At 38.0% G+C, this 18,365-nt stretch overlaps 1 protein-coding gene and 1 long non-coding RNA gene across 7 annotated transcripts in view; one reads left to right on the top strand and one right to left on the bottom strand.

Moving 5' to 3' along the window:
- Nucleotides 1–307: 307 nt before the first annotated feature.
- PRRC1 (proline rich coiled-coil 1) overlaps nt 308–18,365 on the top strand; it is a 45,097-nt gene continuing 27,039 nt past the window's right edge. Inside the window, exons 1-7 of one of the 6 annotated variants that reach the window (XM_057736094.1) lie at nt 558–688; nt 2,027–2,147; nt 5,134–5,243; nt 6,353–6,742; nt 9,031–9,191; nt 12,011–12,113; nt 14,388–14,551. In XM_057736094.1, the coding sequence (XP_057592077.1) occupies nt 5,138–5,243; nt 6,353–6,742; nt 9,031–9,191; nt 12,011–12,113; nt 14,388–14,551 (924 nt within the window). In that variant the 5' untranslated portion in view covers nt 558–688; nt 2,027–2,147; nt 5,134–5,137. Of the gene's footprint in view, nt 414–552; nt 689–736; nt 906–1,006; nt 2,152–5,133; nt 5,244–6,352; nt 6,743–9,030; nt 9,192–12,010; nt 12,114–14,387; nt 14,552–18,365 lie in introns of those variants that run through there. The other 5 variants (XM_057736102.1, XM_057736068.1, XM_057736111.1 and 2 more) reach the window with 5 other exon arrangements.
- Nucleotides 11,761–18,365, bottom strand: part of LOC130853787 (uncharacterized) — a 51,524-nt gene continuing 44,919 nt past the window's right edge. Inside the window, exon 5 of the long non-coding RNA XR_009053880.1 lies at nt 11,761–11,803. This is a non-coding gene — a long non-coding RNA (uncharacterized LOC130853787). The remainder of the gene's footprint in view (nt 11,804–18,365) is intronic.

The following is an 18,365-nucleotide window of genomic DNA, read 5'->3' as shown; positions in this document are numbered from 1 at the left end:
GCAGCACATAAGTTTAAGAAAGTGGATAATCTTTGGTTTTCCATAAAAAAGAAAAAAAGAATGTGTAATATATGAACTTTGGGGGAAAATCGGTGTGGTAGCTGCCACCCTGCTATCTCTCTTTCCTGATGCAGCCGCTATTATCTGGAAATCTTTGAAAATACAGAGGATAAGTCTCCTGTTTCTGGAGCGAGGTCCCGCCTGCAGGCAGGGACTGGACTGGACAAGCCGGGCTGGTTCATTGCCATTCCCGTGGGCGGCCACGGCACAGGGTAAGTGAGCTACACCCGGTAACAAAGGTTCCATTCTTGCGTGCGGAGGTTGCACCGAGGAAAGGTGGGCAGTCCTGCGGGAGAATGCTCTTAGATCTGGGTAGCACCCAGCCCCGCGGACAGGTGGATCTTTGGACCCAGGTAATTCAGCAGCTTTGGCTTGAGGCCTCGGGGCGGGGCTCCTGGCGAGCGAGACGGGGCGGGGCGAGGGGCGGGGCGATGCGCGGGGCGGGGCGGCGCGCGGCCGACGTGGCAGCCGCAGGGACTTGCGCCTCGGGTGGCCATCTTGGCGGCGGGGGTGCGCGCGGCGACCTCCTTCCTGCGTCCTGCTCGTCTTCTTGCAGTCGCAGTCTTACCCCGCAGCCGTCCTAGCCCCGACTGTTCACTGCCACGCAGACAGTCTCTAGGGCCCGCAGGTGAGCGTCAGCCCGGCAGCAGCGCGGGTGCGTGCGCGCGGCGGGATGGGACGCAGGCGCCCGAGAGGTGGGCGGGCCGGCAGGCGCCCCGGGAGGCGAGGGTCGTTCCGGAGCTCCGCGGTCGTGCGGTCCCGGCGCGGGCCGTGAGGGCATGCGGCGTTCGGCCCGGGCACGGGTGCGCTTCGCGTGGCAAGCGGTCCCCGCCGCGGATTGTGCGGTGGGTGCTGCCCCGGGGTCTTGCCCGGTGCTTTGCTTCAGTCCCGGGACCTGCGCCGGCGCCCCGGGCTGTTTGGCTCCACCTTCCACCGCGCTGGCCGGAGGGGAGAGGCAGGAGGCAGGCGCCCGCTGACCTCAGCCCGGCCCAGCCCGGCCTGGGTACGTGGCAGGGCCTTGGGGGGGGAGGCCGCTCCCGCCTGGGAGACTCTTAGGTCAACAAATGGGGACGGGCAGTGGGAAGTAGCTCCTTTCCCCGTGGGTTCCCCTGTGGATGCCTGGGGCCGCTGCAGAGGGCTTTTGCACTCCGCTGTCTCTTTGTTTCTTTCTGGGACCTGCTTCGGGCAAGTTTGGGGGTAGCCCGTGTCCTAGATGGGCAGAGTTTGTCCAGTCCAAGAGAGTTTTTGTCATTCGAAGTCGTTATTTTTAAGAGACGACATGTACATTTCTGCGAACATGACACATTTTGGCGTTCCAGGCTTTTACCTGTACAGCCGCTTTTTGGTCAGTGAACATTTATGGAGGTTATTTTGGGATAAGAACTGGGAATGCAGAGACAAAACTCAGACCTTCCTGCAGTAGTGCTCGCTAAAGGGAAGTAGAGGCTGTCTTTTGAACCGGTAGTACCTCAACAATAATAATCGCTTTTAATAAGCTTTTACATTGATCAAAGCTTCATTATTCCATTTCTTGTATCTTTGTAAGTAGCCACCTACTTTTTAACAGAAAAACCAAGACACAAGCAAATTGGAAGAGCAGGGTGTGTCCAGAGACTGAGGACTCAATTTTCCAAGCCATTTCCATCACTTTTTCTTCAATGTTGATACATTAATATACTTTTTGTGTCGAGACTGAGCACTAGAACCTTTACCAACTCTGACACTTTGCTGTTATTTTTATCACAGTAGCTTTTATTTAGTAGAAGGTATTATGTTTATGCATCTAAAATTTACCCAATATTGTCATTAAGCCAATTCTCAAATAGTATGGCTTTTAAAAATAGAAAGGAATTGACCAATTATTCCATTTTATGGGTTGTAGTCATTGTACAGATTCTTTTGCAAATGCATTCATTAATATTTATCTTTAAATTTGATTTCTACTAATCACTGTGAGTACTGATAGCATCTATAGGAGGAAGATGAATAACCAGTGGGAAAATGAGATGAAGAAAAGAGGTGGCTTTGTCATGTAGTGATCAAGTCCCCAGAAGGCCATTCTGTCCCAGATTATCTACCTTTGGTCTGTAGGTATTGAATGAAAGGATTTTGCTTCCTTGGATATCTGTTTTCTACTTAACTGCTGTAGATCTTTCCTCTACATTCACAACAAAACTTTTTGAAAGTGTTATACATATTTACTTCACCTTCCACCTCAGTCTGGTTGAAATTGGCTTCTATCCCAACTCCTTCTATGAAAACAGTTCGCACTAAGTTTTATCTCCAGTTTGGCAAATCCACTGACTTTTTCTTATATCATCCTGTTTGTCTTCTCTGCAGCATTTGATACTGTTGCCCATTCCTACCTTGAAACACTGGCTTTTGGGTACCACAGCCTTCTGGTTTTCTTTCTGTCTTTCTAGTCTCTTATTATTCTCTGCAGGCTTTTTTTTTTTCTCCCTGGCTATTCTTCAAGGGTTGGTTGGGCCATCTTCTTTTTTCACTTGGTCTTTTCAGATAATCTCTTTTCAGCACATGACTTTAGAGACTATCAGTAAACTGATGAAGCCCACATTTATGTGGTTTCTGAGCTGCAGAGCAAGTTAGCAGTATTTCGATGTTTCAAGGAGCTTGAACTTGGCATGTCCAGTATTAAATACTGCATAATCCCTCCTCCCCCCACGATGTCAGACATACACCTTGACCTCCTCCAGTGTTCCCTATCTTAGTGAATGGCACCACCATTTCTCCAGTTGTGCAAGTCACACCTCTCCCCCCTCCAGGACCCCATATCCAGTCAGTCACCAAGTCTTACCACCTAAACATTTCTTGAGTCTATGCACTCACTCCATTTCCACTGTCATCACCTTAGTCTAGGCCAAAGATTTTCAGCCTTGGCATTATTGGTATTTGGGGCCAGATGATTCTTTCTTGTGGGGGCCGTCCTGTGCATTGTAGATTTTAAGCAGTATCCCCAACCTTTACCTAGTAGATGCCAGTAGTACTCTCTAGTTCTGACAACCAAAAATGTCTCCAGACATTGCCAAATGACCCTTGGGAGAGAGGTAGAATCACCCTCCTCCACTCCCCATTTGAGAATCACTAGCCTAGGATATTATTTGAACCTCTGTATCCTTCTTAATGGTCTCTCTGTATCTACTCTGACTGCCCTGTGGCACAAACTGCATATTTTGGTCAGAGGAATCTTTCCAAAACACATATGTGAATTGCCAAATGCTGGAATCAGCCTAAATGTCCTTCAAACAAATGGATGAACAAAGAGTGATACAACTATAAAATGGAATACTATTCAGCAATAAAAAAGAACCAACCATTGATATATCCAACAACTTGGATGGATCTTAAGAACATTCTGTTGAGTGCAAAAAGCCAATCTCAAAAGGTTATGTGCTGTATGATTCTGCTTGTGTAACATTCATGAAATGAGAAAAGGTAGAGAACAGTTGGTTGCCAGAGCTTTTGGTTGATGAGAGGGTATGACAAAGGAGCAGCATGTGGGAGTTTCTTTGGGGTGATGGAACAGTTCTGTGTCCTGATTGTGGTGGTGGCTACATGAGTCAGTGCATATGATGAAACTTCATAGAACTACACACATACATGAATGTAAAAACAGGTGAAATCCAAATAAGGTCTATAGTTCAGTTACTCGTATTGTACCAGTGTTAATTTCCTGGGTTTTATCATTGTAGTATAGTTATGTAGGATGCTATTGTTAGCAGGAGCTGGGTTTAGGGTACTCATGAAGTCTCTGTTTTGGCATCTTCTTGTGAATCTAAAATTTCTTCAAAAAAGTTAAAAGACTCATATGTCATCCCCAGTTTGAATGCCCCACAGTGACTTTCTGTTCTTAAAAAACCCAACTCTTTAACTTGGCTTATACATCTCAACACAGTCTGAGCTCCTGTCCATGCCTCCAGTCCTCATTATTCCTTTCTGCTGCTTGCCACTCGCCTTTTCTTCAATGTGTCAATTTCCCTCACCCTTACAGGGCCTTTATACCTTCTATATATTCACTTTTTCTGGCATGTGCCCTCCTTATCTTCTTTCCCTTACCTAATTAAATTCTGATCATCTTTCAGATCTCAGCTTATATGTGACTTCCTTGGGGAACCCTTTTCTGATCCCAAGTCACAATCATATTCCTAGCAAACAGCATTGTTCTTACTCTCAGAGCACATCATTCAGGCTGTGGTTCATTGTATGTTGGTGATACTGTTTGACTGTCTCCTGGGCTGGATGGTAAGCATCCTGTTTGTTTTTGCTTACACTGTATTTCCAGAGGCACCAGTACAGTACTTGGCAAGTGGTTGACCTTCATTGAATATTTGCTAAATGAGTAAAAACTTCAAAAACTTATTTGGTATATTTAGGAATTTTGATTTTATACTTGAGGCAGACTTGAAAATTTGTAATTTTTAAGGAAGTTTTCCCCACATTTTGTAGTCCAGTTTTGTCTGTTAGGTCGAAATGCTATCTAGTGGCATTTTTGCTACAATTAACTTTTCTAAAACCTGAGACATATCATTTAGCCATTATGGAGCACATTTTAGAATGTAAACTAGGAAAACCTGGAAATTGAGCATGTTAAAAAAATTTATTTTTAATATTAACAGGAGTAGCCCATGTACACTGCTTAATGAAGAGAAAGTGTTTCAAAAAATACGTTAAATAACTTATTTTTATTTTAAAAGTAATAGTGACTGGAATCTAGATCTAAATCTACCATGCATTCATGTGGCAGAAATTAAATTAGTAATTTACTATTTGAAATATATTGGGTAATTAATTACATAGTTAACGTAAATTATTTCTAAACTATGAAGTAGGTGTATGAAAATGTCTCAGATTGTTTGCACATTAAGTATTCTCAGACTATTAGGAATTTTGACAAACCCGTCACCTGGAGATAAGTGGCATTATAAACAGTAAAGACAGACATCTGTCTGTTGATTATTTTGAAAAATGATTCTCTATACAAGGTTTAAAAATATACCTTTTATTACTGTGTAAATATTACATTTTAATATTTTTACCGTTTTACCATAATTGAAGAAAAATGATGGAAGAGAGTGGGATAGAGACAACACCACCTGGGACTCCTCCACCAATTTCTGCAGGACTGGCTGCTGCTGCCGCACTGTCTTCCTCCCCATCTGCTTTAGGTACGTGCAGTTGTCTAGCATCAGTGTGTTTGAGGATAGTTAAGGTACTGTCATCTTTTCTCAGAGTCACTTAAGAAAAGCATAGAGGCATACCTCGGAGATACTGTGAGTTCAGTTCCAGGCCACTGCAATAAAGCGAATATTTCAATAAAGCGAGTCACATGAACTTTTTCATTTCCCAGTGTGTATAAAAGTTACGGTTATACTATACTGTAGTCTATTATAAGTGTGGGATAGATTATGTCTAAAAAAACAATGTGCATACCTTAGGTAAATACTTTGCTGAAGTGTTGCTTAAAAATGCTGACTGTCATCTGAGCTTTCAGTGAGTTGTGATCTTTTTTGCATTAGTCATATTAAAGGTCACTGATCGTGGATCACCATAACAAATATAATAATAATGAAAAAGTTTGAAATGTTGTAAGAGTTACCAAAATGTCACACAGAGACATGAAGAGCAGTTGCAGTTGGGAAAAATGGTGCTGATAAACTTGTTTAATTCAAGGGTTGCCACAAACCTTCAATTTGTAAGGCGAAGCAAAGTAAAATGGGCTGTGCATATATATTAAAAATTCTGTAATCTTTGCCAGGATGAAGGGAAATAGCCTTTTTTATTTAAACCCAAAGACAGAAAACATGTATGTTTTGCTTTGTCTGAACTGTTGTTCTTTACGTTCATATTGACTAGAAATTATCTTTGTTATGACAGAAACCTCCTAAAAAGCCTGCGTTAGCTTTGTCTAATGTTCTGTGACTTTGTGGTGATTAACCTCCTGACCAAAGTTTTTGAGTCTTAAATTGTGAGGTTTTATGCTCATGTCAGCAGAGACGAAAAATGGCTTTATTTTATTAAAAGCACATCAACGTAAACAAAAACAAAAAGGTCTGCAGTACCGTAACTTAATTTATTTAGCTGCTGCTTTTACTGATGGGAGTTGAAAGTCGTTTGCACTCCATCATACTTGTATATTTTAAATTACGCATTTAAAAATAACTCTTGGGGTAGGGTCTGTTAAATTTAAAAATTTTCCAAGAAGACAGTAATGAGATACTTTGGAAACTAAGTGAAAAACGTTTCACTGAAGTGTTTTTCCTCCTCTTTTTTTTAGCTGCAGCCAGCTCTTTCTCTTCTCCCAGTGTGTCCTCTGTGCAGTCCCTGCCGCCTCACGCGTACTCCACCCCTCAGCAGTCCCTGCCTCCTGTGCGGCCTTCAGCACCCTTGCCCTTTGTGCCTCCTTCAGCAGTGCCTTCTGTTCCTCCACTCACTACCTCTGTTCCACCTCCTGTTTCTCCACCGACTGCTGCTGCCTTCGGTGATCCCCCTTTATCCCACTTCCCACCTTCCACTTCTGCCCCAAACACTCTCTTATCTGCACCCCCCTCGGGTCCTCCCACATCAGGATTCTCTGTTGGCTCAGCTTACGACATTACAAGGGGACATGCAGGAAGAGCTCCCCAGACGCCCCTGATGCCGTCATTTTCTGCACCTCCGGTAACAGGTAATTCTCTCTCCTACTGATACTTTGAAACAAGTGGCTACAGCGAGTTTTTAATTTTTTTAGAACAGCTTTATTGAGGTATAATTCACATACAGTTCTTCATCTCTTTCACAGGTACAATTTAATAGTTGTTACCGTATTTATTGAGTTGTGCAGCCATCACCACAATCAATTTTAGAACCTTTTAATCACCCCAAAAGAAACCTCATACCTATTAGCAGTCACTCCCTACTCCCTCCCAATCCTCATGGTCCTCAGAACCCCTAATCTACTTTCTGTCTCTATGAATTTGCTTATTTTGAACAGTTCATATAAATGGACTTGTATAATATGTAGTCTTTTGCGACAGGCTTCTTTCACTTAGTGTAATATTTTCAAGATTCATCCATGTTGTAGCATGTGTCAGAACTTCCTTCCTTTTATAGACTGAATAATATTCCATTGTATGGATATACTACATTTTGTTTATTCATTTCATCAGTTGATAAACTGTTGGGTTGTTTCCACTTTTTGGCTGTTGTGAATATTGATTTTATGAGCCTTTGTGTGCAAATTTTTACGTGGGCATGTTTTCATTTCTCTTGGGTATATACCTAGGTACAGAATTGGTGACTTTTTTTTTTTTTCCAGAGGGGCGTTTTTTGAATTGAAGTATAGTTGCTTTATAACATTGTGTTAGTTTCAGATGTACAGCATAGTTATTCAGTTATACATATATCTATATCTATTCTTTTTCAGATTCTTTTCCATTATAGGTTATTATTACAAGATATTGAGTAGAGTTCCTTGTGCTATACAGTAGGTCCTTGTCATTTATCTATTTTATATATAGTGGTGTGTATCTGTTTAATCCCAAACTCCCAATTTATACCCCCTTCTCCTTTTATAACCGTAAGATTTTTTTTGTATGTCTGTGAGTCTATTTCTGTTTTGTAAATAAGTTCATTTGCATCATTTTTTTAGATCCCACGTATAAGTGATACCACGTGATATTTGTCTTTGTCTGATTTACTTCACTTAGTATGACAATCTCTAGGTCCATCCATGTTGCTGCAGATGGCATTATTTCATTCTTTTTTTTATGGCTGAGTAATATTCTATTGTATGTATATCATATATACCACATCTATCCATTCATCTGTCAGTGGACATTTAGGTTGCTTCCACATCTTGGCTATTATAAATAGTGCTGCCATGAACATTGGGGTGCATGTCAGAATTGCTGACTTTTGAACAACTACCAGACTATTTTCCAAAGCAGCTGCACCATTTTACTTTCTCACCAGCAGTGTATGAGGGTTCTAGTTACTCTGCATGAATGTTTTATTCCCTTTTTCTTGATCTCCAGAGCTTCCTGTTTCCATTTAAATTATTAAAATAAAGCTGATGTCACTTAATATGTGATTTTTATATGATATAAAACCTAGTACATGATTAATATATGGAATGTCAGACAGAATTCCAAAATTTGGTCCTAACATTTTGTGCAGTTATAGAGAAACACCAAGGTGAAGTCTGAGAGTTTTTTTTTTAAAGCTTTCCTCAAAAAATTATTGGGACTAAATGACCCAGGGAGTAGTTTTATTTAGCCAGGTAAAAGTTCAGAAACAAATAAGTATATGTACCTTATGTTGATGGTATTGGACTATTTTCTAGGTCAGTTATACCTACTTTGTTGGCTTCCCCAGAATGGTTGTTGGAAATCAGTATCAAAACTTCATCCTGTCATATTCTGCCTGTTGCGTCTCATTTTAGGAAAAGAAACAACTTTGTTGTGATTTTTATAATCCAAGTTGGCTTATCTACCTTAACAAATGAAAAATTTTTGCAGAGTACAAGTATGACACCCATGTGTATGTATATGTGAATTTTCTGAGTTAAAATAGGGTATATGGATATGTTTACTAATTTTTACATGCTTTTTATATGATGGGCTTGAGTGCTCATATCAGTTATTTTTATGCTTTAAAGAGATTCAAGCTACAGCTGTCCACCTCCAAGTGCTACATAGGGCAAATGTGAAGTACTTTTGGATACATATATTTTGTCCATTTTCAGGGTACTTGATACAAACCTTTGAAAAGGGAAAGAAATTTCTTTTTTGAAATTCTGTGTAATTTATATTTTATAAAAGTTTAGGTGATTCTTTGAGTTCATATCTCAGTGTTGAAATGCCTGAGTATATATAGTTACATTATTAAAGCTGTTTTGAACTACTCATATGTTGTATCTTCTTATAGGAAATAGTTTATGGAATAAATTACATATATTAACATTTTTGCCATTAGGTATTTTGCCAGCTCCCATTACTCAGCAAGCCAGTTTGACATCGCTGGTACAGGGAACAGGAACCACATCAGCCATCACTTTTCCAGAGGAGCAGGAAGATCCTAGAATTGGTAGAGATCAGGATGAAGCATCTGCTGGTGGACTCTGGGGTTTTATTAAGGTAAGAGGTGTTTACTGTAAAAACCATGCTTAATTTTTAAATTACAAAACTAATAGATATTCATTAGAATTTTGAAAATAAAAAATGATGTAAGGAAAAATTAAAATACTTTTTATTCTTATTACACTTTTTTTTTATAGTTCCTCTCAGTCTTTTGGATGTGCATATCTATGTAAATGTGTTTCTTTTTTTTTTTTTTTTTTTTTAGATTATACTCCATTTTAAATTTATTATAAAATATTGGCTGTATTCCCTGTGCTGTACAATATATTCATTTGACTTATTTATGTATTTTTATTGAGGTATAGTTGATGTACAATATAAGTTTCAGATTGACAAAAATTTCACAATTTTTAAAGTTTATATTCCATTTAAAGTTATTGTAAAATAGTGGCCATATCCCCTGTGCTGTACAGTATATCCCTGTAGCTTATTTATTTTATACATAAAATAGTTTGTATTTCTTAATCTTTTTTAAAATAAAAACCAAATTGGGGGAGTGACACATGGACACAATTTTGTGTCTTTTGTTTGTCTTTACCTAGTGTATATCATGAACATCTTTCCAGCTATAAAATAGTCTTCAGGCTACTTTGCCCAACATGTCATTGCATTTGTTTCTCATGTTTTCACTAATCTGTTATTGGCATTTTCTAATTATAATTCTTATAAAATTATGATGAGATCTTTATGTGCATCTCTGTTTTATCAGAGCTAATTCCTGATAAATGTCAGTGTGAACATTTTAAGAATTACTGATACGTATTGTTCTCCAGGAAGGTTATACCAAAATACATTGTCATAACATCTTTCAGTTACCAACAATGTTTTCTAATTTGATAAGCAAAAAAATAATACCTTGTTTAAATTTGCATTTCTTTGTTACTGAATTTTAACTTTTTTAATGTGATTTTTGGCCATTTGTATTTTTCTTTTGTGAAGTTTATATTCATGTTCTTTGCCCAGTTTTGAATTGGAATGATTTCCTTCTTTAATGAATTAATAAGAACTCTTAATATAAGAATATTTTATTATATACTATCACGTTGCAGTATTCTTTTTATCTCACATTTCAACTTTATTATGCTTTATTGACACAAAAAATCTAAATTTTCAGGAGTCATTTCTATCAATTTTTTCTGCTTTTCCATTTTTTAAATAAAAATAACATTTACCTACTACATTATATGATAATTGGTTTTTTTAATGATTTCATCTAATTTTCTTATGGTTTCTTTTTTTTTTACTTACCAATTTGTTGTAGCTGATGCTTACTTTACTATATTATGTGAGGTAGCAGTCCAACTTAATTTTTTTCCAACCATTTAATCGACTTTTTCAAAATCGTATCCCAGTGATTTGATACGTCACCTTTATCTTAGTTACTAAATTGTGTGTTAATGTCAGTTTCTGGGCTCTGTATTTTATTCCACTGCTCTGCCTGTCCTTGCAACAGTACCACACTATTTTAATTATTGTAACTATTTATTACACTAATATTTATTGAAAGCCTACTCTATGCTAAGGTGGAAATGAAGAGTATTTATTGATGAGTCACATAGAAAGGTCAGTTCTGACTGAGTCTCTGCATTCACAAAGACAGATCAGCATTTGGTTGTGTAAGTTTGCTGTTTTCTCTTCAAAATTTTTCTTTACTGGTCTTTTCCATTTATTTTTCTGAATGAATTTTGGAATCACTTTGTCAGGTTCCCCTCAATATTCTGAGGGTTTGGTTGCAGTTTGATTATATATTAAACATTTTAAATTGGTAGGTGATTAAACTGATTTACAGCATTTGAGCTTTATATATCAGAAAGATGGCATTTTTCTAAGCTTGCTTTATATCACTTTGTGCTTTTTAAAGGTTTTCTTTATATAGGGACTATCACTTTTCCTTGTTAAGAGCATGTGTCAGCGTGTCAGTTACCAGTTGTAATACTCAGTTCAACCCTACAGATCTTGTAAATAACTCTTCTAATATTCAGCAGAGGATGGGTGGACACTCCTAAATATCAGTGTTATGAACTCATTTTTTTTGCTAAATCACCTTAGTTTAATGGTAGGTTGGGACAGGTGGAATCATGGCCTGTTAGCCAGATGCCATCTGAGGAGGCACTGGTCCCTTTAAGTCTCTTCAACTGTGGGAGAAACATAGATGGAAAGAAATACTCAGATCTGGTTCCTTCTGTCTAATAGTGTGGTTTTTAAGAATTCAGAGGAATAGGTCTGGCTTTATTAAAAGGGAGAATTTGGGAACAAAATAGGAAGTAGGTAAAAAGAAGAAGCTTTTATAGAACATAGGGTATTATATATTGAGGTAATAAGTAACTGTTCTGGGAAATGAAATGTTTGTACTATTTTTATTTTTATATTAGGAAACAAAATATGAGTCTTTGGAGACATCTGATTACAATCTTTATTTGGGACCTTAATGGACAAGTTTCACCTAGTCTTTTATATCGATAAGTAAATAGTAATGAAATGAAATAAAAATATAGGTATACATAGAAATGAATTAAAAATATATACACATACACACATATATGTATATGCAACAAACATAATTCCCAGGCCAGTGTTGCTTGAGGTGGGCTCTGCAGATTGCTGTCAATCTACGATGAGATGAGAAGAGAAATTCAGAGGAAGCATTTTGAAATTTCATAGCAATTTAACATTGCCATAACCTTATTTTTCTTATATTTTACAAAAGTATAGGTCTGCAGTTCATTGGAAACTTAAAAAAAAATTTTCTTTCTCACCTTGTGGTAATCACAGTGTTCTTTGCTTAGAATGAGTATTTACATGTGAATTTGTTGCAGGGTGTGGCTGGGAACCCTATGGTGAAATCTGTGCTTGATAAAACAAAGCATTCGGTAGAAAGCATGATTACAACGCTGGACCCTGGCATGGCGCCATATATCAGTATGTACTTAAAATAGAGCTGCACCTGCCCTATAAAGTGTGTGCTCATGTCAGCCACTGAGTGTAATCCCAAAGGGCTTGTAATTAGTGAAAATTCTTCTGTGTTCTTACATTTATTGGTAGTCTTGGTTTTGGTACTTTTAATTCATCTTTTTCTTAGTCAAATTTTGAAAATTCACAGAATGAACTTTGGAGGAGTAAAAATGATTCGAATTATTAGTATACTTACTGATTTTAATTATGAATATGGTTAGTGTTGCTTTACATCAATTTTACTATTCAGAGTTGACATTTGAAGTGTTGCTTTGTTTATATTTGGTTTTGACATTTCTCCAATTATCTGTTTTAATTAAATGTGTTTGTGTGTAACTCAGGAATAAAATTTTTAGAGGCTGTTAATCTATTTACTAATAATATGTCGTTACTAGGTTTGTTGGGAAAGCTATTTTAACCACCTTTGAACCCTCATTACTAAGAATCCTCCAGACGGTTAACTGGAGGATTAATTTTTTAATGTACATATCCAATAAGTGAAATAATCTCTTAGCAGGATTTGTGACCAATTATTATTAACTCTGTTGAAGATAACAGCTTAGCGAGCAAAGCTCTGCACCAGGTACTTGAACAGAGAGTTTCAGTAGCAATAAAAAGTCGATAGCTTTCATAAGTCTTGAATCTGTTGGTAATTGACTGTTTAGTAAATATCAAAGGACAAGACCTAGTAATGATAAGTACCATTTATTAAATGCTTGATCTGCCAGGTGCTAATTCTCATAAGAGCTTGGCAAGCTTGGTGGTGTTTTCCTCAAGTTTTAGATGAGGAACTTGTGTTCAAAGAGATTTATTATCATCCTAGGTCACACAACTTGGTGGAGCTAACACTTAGCCACTTTGTTTCCCTTTAAGTGGAAAATTGAATCAAAGAATTAACTCTGCTGAATTGTTCTCTGTAATTGCCAGGGTTTGGAAATTGGAACATACCGTATATACTGATTTCGTATATTTGTAATAATCAAGTTTGACATAATTTACGTATATATATTCTCCTCTTCACAAGCTCTGAGGAAAAGAATGGAATGAGCATTTTCGGAGCTCTTGTTTTAATGGGTACTATGTTAGACTGTGAAAGCAGTTACCTTATTTAATCCTTAGAGCAAACCCTGTGAGGTGGCAGGAATTTTTCTGTAAAGAAACAAGCTCTGTGACTTCCCAAGGCAAGGAAGCTAGTAGATGATAAAATCAGAACTCAAACCCAAGACTTTTCTCAGGCTACCCTGTATGACATCCAGAAAAAAGGAAAAAAACAAAAACCAAAAAACCAAGGGGGAGAGAGAGATACAAAATGAAATTTCTATTATTAGCAGTTATAATAACTTATGTAATCTTAATGAGCTATAAAAAGTGATAAGACTGAGTGTGAAAAAGCTATTGACAGGCAGCAAAAACTGGACCATTTGGATCTAACAAAACTCGAGTAAAACTTACCATGTTTTTATACAAATATTTTAGAACTCACCATAACAATTTCAAATGTATCAAGAAAGCACAAGAACTATTAGAAATGGATTTTAACACAGTTTAACTTTCTACATTTTTTTGGTTAGCTCTCCCTTTATAATCATTAAAAGTGGCATGAGTCATCACAGAAAAATGAAGAAAGCTTTTCCAGCTGAAGCCTAATGACACAGTCCTTAGCTCGGTAGGGTTAAGAGATGCATCCCACATGGAGAAAAAAAGGAAAAACGTATATTTTTCCTCCTTTTTTCTATGTAACCCATTGCTTTTAGGTTTTAATAATTTAAGAAATTCCAGTAAAGATGGGATCTGTGGAACATTTTGTCCATCAGGAAAAAACCCATGATAAAAAGCCCAAATTTTTGGAAAATATTTTCAACTGTTCCAAAAGATACTTATTAGGGAAAAGCATAGCATTGTTTCTAGGGCAAAATGTTTCACAGTACAAACAGCTTTCTTGAGAAATCTCAGAATAAGAGGCTGTTAGATGGCAGGGTGAAATGTGTCTGCTTACATCAGGCAGTGTAGTGAGAAGATACAGACCTACGTTTGAGTCCTAATGTTATTGCTAACTAGCTGTGTTACCTTGGGCAGGACCTTATCAGCCTCAGTTTCCTCAGCCAATAGAAAGGTAATCTGTATCTTGCATCATTTTGCCAGGTAGGTAGTAATTATGTAATAAAATGTGAGCACATGGTAGTAATTATGAGAATTTCATTATTTTAATTTGGAATTGAAATTTTCTTCTGGTCTTTGTAGAATCTGGAGGTGAACTGGACATTGTAGTGACCTCAAATAAAGAAGTAAAAGTTGCCGCCGTCCGAGATGCCTTCCAGGAGGTCTTTGGCTTAGCCGTGGTTATAGGGGAAGCTGGGCAGTCCAACATTGCCCCACAACCAGTGGGCTACGCCGCTGGATTAAAAGTGAGTAATAGAACATCTTTCTCAGAATATAGTAACTGGTAGTTCATTTTCAAAAATTCTAATGATAATCCTGTGTCCTATGTGGAGCTATTGGGTTTTTACATACTGAAATATTGATTTGGTTTTTAATTAGACAGTTCTGTAGTGTTATGAAGATACAGTGGAGTTTTAATTTATAGAAATGTAAAATAGGTTTTGATTATTGGGGGAGACGAGGAAACACATGCCAGGAATACAAAAAGAGAGTAGTTAGTCCTGAAAGAGATCTTCTTAAGCTGGTATTAATATTTATATCCATTACTAAAATTATAACATCCTTTGAATCCCATAAGCTTTTTATTACTATCACTGTTAATAATACTTTACACTTTATATATTTCCTCAGGGTTTATGGGATTCTCATTGATTTGGAAGTTTCCAGAGTGGTAATGGGGTTCTAGTAGGCAGGTTTTAAGTTTACCTGGCAAGTCTCCCTTTTCCCTTGTACTTGGTGAGAGGATCAGCACTCGTCCAAAAGGCTTCTCTTAGCTTACTTTGTTTGAGTCGTCCCTTTCCCTGTCCTTTTAACTGCCTTGCCTTAGAAACCTGACCACCTGGCAAGTTATAGGCACAATACTTGTGTATGACCAGAGTTTGTCAAGGTCTCACCAGTATATAGAGACCTATTAAATCTTATTACCAGTAATAATGTGCTTATCAAAAGGAAGACACTGCCATAGTGTTTGGTAGTGAGGGAAGAAGACCTAGTGATTGAGTCTATAGATATCTATAATCTGTGCATAATAGTGGCAGATGATAGAATGGCTCCTTTTTAAAACAAATTTCACACACTTGCATACTTACACCCCCACTTGAATAATGTATACTTTGTCTTCTGGCCTGTTACCATTTAAAACATTTGTCATGTACACAGACCAGTCCCATTACCATACTAGACCTGGTCCCCTCTAGCCTGCTAAGTGCTCAAGTCCCAAGAGTTCTGCCCTCCCTCTCATATGCTTTTTACCATCAGTATATAGACATCCAAGAACAAATGAACAGTTCATTAGCATTCAGACACCACTCCCACCTTAAAAAACAAAAATAAACCAAAGAAAACCTTAACAAAATTTTTTTTACCTCACTTTCCCCATCACCTCCTACCTTAGTTTTCTGCTTCGTTTTGCAGCAAAACTTCCAAAGAGTTGGCAACACTTTTATTTCGAGTTCTTCTCTTCAAATTCTCTTATACCCACCCCAGTCAGGCTCTCACCTCACCGTTCCACTGAGAATGCTCTCAAGGTCACCAGTGTTGTCCATCTTGTTTGATCTACTGCTGGCTTTGAGACTCCTCTATAATGTTTTTTACGCTCGCTTTTGGGGATGCCACACTTGGTTTCTTCCCTGCCTCACTAATTCCTCTGTGCCTCTTTTGCTGGCTCCTTTTCTCCCCAGCTTCCTGATGGTCTCCTTCCCCTCATCTATGTTCATTCTCTTGGTGATCTCATGCAGTCCCATGGCTTTGAATACCAGTTCTGTGCCAATAGTTTCAAGTTTATATCTCCAGCAGAGACCTTTCATGTAAACTAGATTTGTATAAAAGTTGCCTTTTTGGCAACTTTAGCTGAATGTCTCAAACTTAATATGTCTAGTACTCAACTGCTTTTCTTTCCTTCCAACCTGTCCCCCCCAGCTTTCTCCGTCTCAGTTGATGACAGCTCTGTCCTTCCATTTTCTCAGGTGAGAAACGTTGGAGTCATCATTGACTTCTCTCGTTAAACGCATGTCCAGTTCATCAAGCAGTCTTGTTCACTGTACCTTCAAAATACATCCAGCATCTGACTGCTTGTCACTGTCTCCATTGCTCACACCCTGGGTGAAACCACCACAAGGCCTTGCTGGAATCTTGCGTTCACCTCCTAACAGGTCATCCAGTTTCTATCCTTGTAGCCCTGTAGGTTATCCTCAAGAGAGTAGCCAGGGTAATTCTTTCAACACACAAGGGCAAACCATGTCACTGTTCTTTTCAGAACTTTATATTTCACTGAGTATAAAATCCAAATTCCTTACCATGGCTTCCACAGCCCCACATGATCTGACTTAACTAGTGTTCTATTTTTATTTTATTTTATTTTTCTAAATTGAAGTATAGTTGACTTTCAATGTTTCAGGTGTATAGCAGAGTGTTTCAGGTGTATAGCAGAGTGCTTCAGTTACACCATATATACATATACACACACACGTATGTGTATATATATTCTTTTTCAGATTCTTTTCCATTATAGGTTATTACAAGATATTGAGTATAGTTCCCTGTGCTATACAGTAGGTCCTTGTTGTTTATTTTATATATAGTAGTGTGTATCTGTTAATCCCAAACTCCCAATTTATCCCCCCCCTGCCCCCTTTTCTCCTTTGGTAACCATAAGTTTGTTTTCTGTGTCTTTGAGTCTACTTCTGTTTTGTAAATAAGTTCATTTGTACTATTCTTTTAGATTCCACATATGTGATATCATATAATATTTGTCTTTGTCTGATTTACTTCACTTAGTATGATAATCTTTAGTGCCATCCATGTTGCTACAAATGGCATTATTTCTTTCTTTTTCATGGCTGAGTAATATTCCATTGTATATATGTACTATATCTTCTTTATTCATCTCAGATTGGGCACTTAGATTGCTTCCATGTCTTGGCTATTGTAGATAATGCTGCTATGAACATTGGGGTGCATGTATCTTTTAAAACTAGAGTTTTCGTCTTTTCCAAATCTATGCCCAGTAGTGGGACTGCTGAATCATATGGTACCTCTGTTTTTAGTTTTTTAGGAAACCTCCATACTGCTCTCCATAGTGGCTGCACCAGTGACCTTCTGTTTTTTCCTCTGGCTTTGTCTCCTACCAGTCTTATCCCCTTGCTTACTCCACACCTGCCACATTGGCCTCCTTGCAGGTCTTCATATTGGCCTGACAGGCTGCTATCTTCTTGGCCTTTTCACTAGCTCTCTCTGAGACACTGTTTCCTTAAATATCTACTTGGTTGACTCCCTTAACCTCCTTCAAGTCTTCACTCAGATCTTCCCTCCTCAGAGGCCTGTCCTGACCGCCCTGTTCAGTACTGCAGTCTGCACCCGCCTATCCTGCGCTCCTGATCCCTCTAACCCACCTCTGTTTTTTCTCCTATAGCATTCAGCATCTTTTGATTTACTCTGTAATTTTATATTATTTTTATTTTTTAATGCTTTTTTCCCACTAGAATTAAGTTCTACAAGAGCAGAGATCTTTGTTTCATTTGCAGATATGAACTCTTAGAATAGTGCTTTGTGTTCTTTAAAATGAATATCTGGGAGTCTTATTGAGGTATCTTGGTATAAAACCTCAAACAATAGAATTCAAAGTGCTGGGATAAACTTTTAAAATTAGTAAGTAATTTATTTCCTCAAGTAAGCAGTCTAACTAATGCAGAAGACATTTTCACTCTGGGATCTGTTTTGAATTTTGGTTTAACAATCTGTCAGCCTTATGAAAATAGAGATTTTTCCCGTAACAGAATTCTAGCTGCCCACCTGTTGCTATATGTTGATAGTTCCTTTACCATCAAACAGTGGTCTTCAGACTTGTGTAAGTACCTCTGGTGATATGCAAAGATTTTGCAAGGTCAAAGAGACCCAGATAGTTTTCAGAAACTCAGTTTCTCTTTCCTCAACTTCCATATGTATTCTTTCCTAAAATTTTCTGCCTGAATACATACTTGTAATGCAGTCTCTTTTCTCACCTCCTCTTCATAAGCTCTGAACTCTCCCACTGGAAAATAACTGCATACCTCTCACCCACTG

This window comes from Hippopotamus amphibius, chromosome 1, assembly GCF_030028045.1.
Source record: "Hippopotamus amphibius kiboko isolate mHipAmp2 chromosome 1, mHipAmp2.hap2, whole genome shotgun sequence".
NCBI classification, from domain to species: Eukaryota; Metazoa; Chordata; class Mammalia; order Artiodactyla; family Hippopotamidae; genus Hippopotamus; species Hippopotamus amphibius.
Note: the sequence above shows the minus strand (reverse complement) of the source record. Positions and strands in the feature narration are given on the sequence as shown.